This window comes from Chrysochloris asiatica, unplaced genomic scaffold (assembly GCF_000296735.1).
Source record: "Chrysochloris asiatica unplaced genomic scaffold, ChrAsi1.0 scaffold00013, whole genome shotgun sequence".
Taxonomy (NCBI): Eukaryota; Metazoa; Chordata; class Mammalia; order Afrosoricida; family Chrysochloridae; genus Chrysochloris; species Chrysochloris asiatica.
Window position 1 is genome coordinate 29,547,431 of NW_006408531.1, and position 6,842 is coordinate 29,554,272.

Here is a 6,842-nt window from a genome sequence, read left to right on the forward strand (position 1 = left end):
CTCCAATCCTGATGCCATGTTTTTCTTCATAGAATCCAGCTTCTCAGACTATTTACTCAGCATACAGGTTGAATAAATATGGTGAAAGATTACAACCTTGCCGCACACCTTTCTTAATTTGAAACCATTCAGTGTTCCCATGTTCTGTTGGAACAACTGCCTCTTGGTTCACGTACAGATTCCTCATGATCTCAATTAAATGTTCAGGGATACTCATACTTCACAATGTTGTCCATAGCTTGTCATGATCCACACAATCAAAAGCCTTTGCGTAGTCAATAAAGCACGGGTAAACATCTTTGATACTCTCTGCTTTCAGCCAAGATTCATCTGACATCAGCAATGATATTCCTTGTTCCACACCCTCTTCTGAATCCAGCTTGAACCTCTGGAAGTTCTCTGTCAATGTATGCTTGCTGTCTTTTCTGTATTATCTTTAGTAAAACGTTACTTGCATGGGATATCAAAGAGATTGTCCGATGATTTCCACATCCCATTGAGTCACCTCTCTTTGGAATGGGTACAAATATGGATCTCTTCCAATCAGTCAGCCAGAAGTCTTCCAAATTTCTTAGCAGAGATGAGTGCCTCTTGTGCCACATCACTTTCTTGAAAGATTTCAACTTTTAATTCCATCAATTCTTGGCGCCTTGTTCTTTGTCAATTTCTTCAATGCACCTTGGACTTCCTCTGTCATTATCATTGTCTCTTGATCATATGCTACCTCTTGCAACGGTTGAACATCAACCATTTCCTTTTGGTAGTGACTCTGTGTACTCCTCTCATCTTCTCTTGATGCTTTCTGCATCATTTAACAATTTGCCCAGAGAATCCTTCAATATTGAAAGTCGAGGCTTGAATTTTTGCTTCAGTTCCCCCATCTTGAGTAATGCTGAGTGTGTTCTTCCTTTTTGGTTTTCTGACTCAAGCTTTTTGCACATTTTGTTGCAATATTTGACTTTATCTTCTTGAGCTGACCTTTGAAATTTTCTGTTCAGTTCTTGTACCTCCTCATTTCTTCCATTTGCTTTAGCATCTCTACACTGGAGAACAAGTTTAAGTGTCTCTTCTCACATCCATTTTGATCTTTTCCTTCTTTCTTTTCTTCTTAAAGTCTTTTTGTTTTCTTCCTGTATGATATTCTTGATGTCATTCCACAACTCTTCTTTTCTTCAGTCTTTAGTGTTTAATGGATCAAATCTGTTCTTCAGATGATCTCTAAATTCTAGTGGGATATATTCAACACAACATATTCAATGTCATACTTTGGCTCTCATGGACTTGTTTTCATTTTCTTCAGCTTGTTTGAATTTGCATATGAGCAAACTTGTTCCACAATCCACCTCTGGCCTTGTTTTGACTGATATGGAGCTTTTCCATCATCACTTTCTGCAAATATAGTCAATTTGATTTCTATGTATTCCATCTGGCGAGGTCCATGTGTATAGTCGTGTCTTATGCTGTCTAAAGAAGGTATTTGAGATGAACAAATCATTGATTTTGTAGAATTCTATCATGCGATCTCCATTGTTGTTGTTGTTGTTAAGTGCGATCTCCATTAGGGAAATGCAAATGAAAACCACGATGAGATATCAATACACCACTATCAAAACAGCTTAAACAAAACTTAAGAGATAATGTGTTTAAAGTAGAATCCAGGTGTAGAGCTGGACATAAGGTCAGTTTGAAATGCAAGGTCGGTGGTTCAAATTTATCAGCCCCACCCTGGAAACGCTATACAGGATCCTATGAGTAGGAACCTACTCACTGGCACTTAACAGCAACATGAGGACGCAAAGTTTTTCATACAGGGCTAAAGTGAACGCAAAATGGTATAGTCACTGGAAAATACTCTGGCAGTTTAAAAAAAAAAAAAAATGGAATCTAGGCTTTCTGGAGCCATGAAGTGCTCTGAGAGATTCTTTAAATCTTAAACCAAAAATACCTCTTGGCATCTTTCTAAAATCAAAAAAATAGACTTCTTGTTGTTGCTTATTGGGAAACGCCATCGAGTTGGTTTCCACTCACAGTGATCTTGTACAGGGTTTCCGAGGAGCACCTGTCAAGATTGAACCACTTGCTTAACAAAATTCATCTGTCCTATGCATCAGGCTCTTTTTTTTTAAGATCTACCAATATGAGATCAACTTGACAATAGCAATTTGGAAGACCAGATAGACTTAGGTGGCTGGTTTTTTGTTAAGTACCTTCCAGTTGGTCCAACTCAAAGCAATCCCATGTACAACAGAACAAAACACAGCCTGTGTACAACAGAACCAAATACATTCTCTTAGTCCTTGGTATGTTTGAGCTCATGGCTGCAGACACGGTTAATCCATCTTATTGAGGGTCTTACACTTTTTCACCGACCTGTCAATGAAACACTTCCACTTTTTCACTGAACCCTCTACTTGACCTAACATGATGTTTTTTCTTGTCAAGGATATGTGTCATCCTTCCTGATAACATGCCTAAAATATAAGACAAAGTCTCACCATCCTCACTTCTAAGGAACATTCTGGAAGAACCTCTTCCAAGATAGATTTGTTCATGCCTCTAGAAACTCATAACATATTCAATATTCTTTGTCCATACCACAGTTCAAATGTGTCCAATATTCTGTCTTCTTTTGTCATTGTTCAGGTATCACATGCATATGAAGCAACTGAAAATACCATAGCTCGGATCAGAAGCACCTTAATCTTCAAAACGACAAATTTGTTTTTTAACACTTTTAGACTGCAGCAAATTTACTAAATAATATGCTGTTTGATTTCTTAACTGTTGCATCCATGGGTACTGATATGATGATAATGCACCTAAGTAAAATAAAATCCTTAATAATTTCATATTTCCTCAGTTTATCATCTAGTTGTGAGGAATTTTTATGTTGATATAAACTGTCTGTTTTATACTCAGGTGACTTTTCAGTGGCCTATGTGTTACTGTGATGCTGGAAAATATTTTAAAATATTAACAAGATCACCCATTGGAGAGGTTTAAATGGAGTTTCCATACTAAGACAGACTGGAGTAAGAAAGATCTGGAGATCTACTTAAAAGGAAAAAAAAAAAAAGCCAGCAAAACTGTATGGACAAAGCAGGACAGTGTCTGGATATATTGGGTGGGATATATTCAGCACAACATATTCAATATAAAGCAGGATAGTGCTAGAAGATGAGTTCCTCAGGTTGGAAGGTACTCAAAATACAACTGGGAAAAGCTACCTCCTTAAAGTATATCTTAGTTGCATGGATGGGGTAAAGTTGTTTTCAGAACTTTCAAAGCTTTGAAGACCTTCCTGATGTGACACAACTCAAAATTAGGAAAAACAGCTACAAACATCAAGGGGCAGTAAGTTTATGTTAATGAGATAAGAACAACTCACATATGAAGGATGAAAATGGCTGTACAATTTGAAGATTGTAACTATGTCATTGAATTCCACTTTGTAGAAACTGTTGAATTGGTGTTATGAACTGATGTGTATGAACTCAATAACAACAAAAAATAATTATAACTATAAATACACAAACATATTCTTACCATACAACACAGCATTTATTCCAAAATTAAAATTCAGACCCACACAAAAACATATATAGTTATTCACAGTAGCTTTATTTGCAATAGCCAAAAAACTAGGCATATCTAAAATAACTCTGAATGGGAATATGATTACACAAACTGGTACTTCCATACGAGGAAATGTTATTCACTAACAAAACCAAATAAAGCATTGATACATGTAGCAACCTGGGTGTATCTCAAGATTTGAGTAAATAAAGTCAATCTCAAAAAGGTATATCCTATATGATTCCATTTATAACAGTCCATTTGTAAAAGTCTCAGAATGACAAAAATAGACAAATAGTGGTTGCCAAAGGGTTATGGTGGCCAGAGTGACGGGTGGTACTGGGTGTAAGTATAAAAGGATAGCACAAGGAGGGTCTTGGTGTAATAGAATAGTTCTATATCTTGATCATAGTGGTTGTTGTTGTTAGGTGCTGTCCAGCAATAAATTTCTAAAGGATGCCTTAGCAGGGAAAAAAAACACCCATGAAGTAAACTGTGTGACTTGACAAAAATAAATCTGTTTGTTCCATAATTTCTCTTTTGTTTTGTGGAGAGAGAAAGGAGTTACTTTTAAAACCAGGTTTTGAAAAAACTTCATGTTTGCAATATTGCAGTTGAGAAATTTTGTAATTATTATAAGAACAACATAAAAGTAGATAGCACTGGTTATGTGAAAGGAAGAAACAAATTTAAACTAATACTTAAAACATACCCAGATTTGACTGTATGTTATCTTTCTTCAGAGAGTAATTTTATAGCCAGTATGGATAAATTTAAATATACATACACTTAGGTCTAAGAAGTATACCTTCTAAAGGTACACCCACACTCATTTATCAACATGGCTAGGTTCCAAAAAGCAGTTCATTACGTGAAAATTGGCATTATGCAAAAATGGACAATGACCTCATCAGATCACAAAATAGAGAATAACTACATCATTATACAACTGCTAAATTAATTCATTATATAACTGCCAAGCTACTGAGAATCATGCCACAGCCAAGTTGATATATATCCTTATGCTTGCCTTGCACCTCAGCATTAGTGACAGATATTCATGCTTGATGCACAAAATGTTTGAATAGCAGATTTGTTACTATCATCATAAATAAATGGCTGCTAATGAGACAGTCTGTAAGTAAAGACTTATCTATGCTGCTATTAAGTGCTGTCAGGTCGGTTCCGACTTATAGCAACTTTGTTTCCGAGGAGCAGCCGTTGAGCTTGAACTGCAACTGGTAAACTTGAGCTGCTGACCTTATAGTTCTAACTGACTTTGCAATCCAGCGCATTAACCCACAGTGCCACACCAGTACTAACATTGTAAACTTTGATTTTTATATATAAAAAAAGTGCAATGGCAATAAAATGAAAACAAAAATGAAGAGTTCACTTCAAATAAGCCATAATAGTTCAAAATGGTTAAATAATCTTATGTTTATCTGAACTATTTCAATGCCAGTAGAAAAATATACAAATATATCCTTCAGCTATCCAATATTTTAATAGATATTTGAAAAGTGTAACAACTAACCAATATTTTAATAGATATTTGAAAAGGGTAACATCTCCTGTTAACCCCTAAAATAATGTATCACATAGTTTGCAAGACTGTGTTCTTTGACTTCTAACCTCTGCTCTTCTTTAGAATTACCTGGGAGGGGAAATAAAAGAAGATTCATATCAGAATAGTGGCAAATATTATACCAGCTGCTAAAGTTAGAGAGTTCTATGTACATTATATGCAAACTCAATCTGGAAGGTGATGACGGAATACGGTGCCTTATAAATAATGTACATTTCTCAATGAATTAAAACACAATTTTCAAAATCTAGTTTTATTTTCAGTTAGCAGCTGAGCACTTAAGCACTATTCCAACAGGGTACCTTTTAACAAGTATAAAGCAGTATAAACCCACTGCAACATCAAATAACTTATATTTTTACCAGAAGTCTATTAATTTGGGAACCAAAACTTATCATCTTATGCTTAATGTCTTGTTTGATAGGTAGTTTATACATTAACACATGGCCCATGGAGGGATCATAGTGGCTCTAAAAGGATAAGCACTGGACTACAAACCACAAGATCAGTGGTTCAAGGCCACCACTACAGAAAGATAAGATTTTCTTCTCCAACAAAGATTTAGTCTTGGAAACCTAATACAGGGTCACTGTGAGTTCAAACCAACTCAATAACAATTAACAATATGGCCCGCCCATGGAAGAAATAAAATAAAAGGAGATCATCATAAAAAGGCTGGGAATATTAGACCAAAATACCTCCAAAAAATTTTAAAGACCTTATCTATTACTTTATGTAAGTATGTTGTTGTTGTTAAGTGCCATTGAGTCGACTCCGACCCATAGTGACCCTGTACCAGTTTTCCAAGGAGCAGCTGGTGAGCTTGAACCACCAACCTTGCAGTTCAAACGGCTTTGCAGTCTGGTGCATTAACCCACAGCGTCACACAAGGACTCCTTATGTAAGTAGACCTACAGTTTATTAATAAAATAAACTAAATTCTTGCCGTCAAGTCAATTCCACCTCATAACAACCCTGTAGGCTAGAGGAGAACTAGCCTATCAGGCTGTAATCTTTAGAGAAGCAAACTGCCACATCTTTTGTCCAGTAGGCAACCTAGAGCTTTAAGAACGACGCAACCAGTGCTCCCCAAAATAAGCCAACAAACCCTAAATTAAAAACACACACATACACATGCTTTAGGCTTTTATGCCCCATCTTATCTGAAGAAAAATACTAATAATAAACTTAATAAGCAAGAAATTTGTTGAAATATTTCTGTTTGCAAGAGACTATGACACCCCTAAAAAAGTACCATGGCACACACATTCCTGGACTTTTACAGAAGTGTTGTCAACTTATAATGACTGCGTGTGACAGAGCAGAATTGGCTCATAGGATTTCCTTGGCTGTAATGTTTATGGGATCAGATTGTCAGATCTGTTTTCCTACAAAGCTACTTGGTGGATTTGAACCATCAGCCTTTTAGCAGCAAAGCATTTAAATCACTGAACCACCAAGACTCACCTCTGTTTTTCAGGATTTTAATGTGGACACTTCAAATCAAAGTATTACATATGCAAACAAATTTACAAAAAGCTGAACTAAAGTTCAAAACTAATTATTTTTTGTACTGAGAGTTCTCATAACCTTTCATAGTAATATACATTGTGAATATTCAAGAAGAAGGTATAGCATTTTAGTTTACCAACATTTATCTAACCACAAGAATTTTTTT

General features: G+C 35.7%; 1 protein-coding gene across 1 annotated transcript in view; it reads right to left on the reverse strand.

The window, feature by feature from the left end:
* Positions 1–5,206: 5,206 nt before the first annotated feature.
* The window catches only part of CENPW (centromere protein W), an 8,108-nt gene continuing 6,472 nt past the window's right edge, over positions 5,207–6,842 (reverse strand). Inside the window, exon 3 of the mRNA XM_006834685.1 lies at positions 5,207–5,233. Coding sequence (XP_006834748.1) covers positions 5,207–5,233 — 27 coding nt within the window. The remainder of the gene's footprint in view (positions 5,234–6,842) is intronic.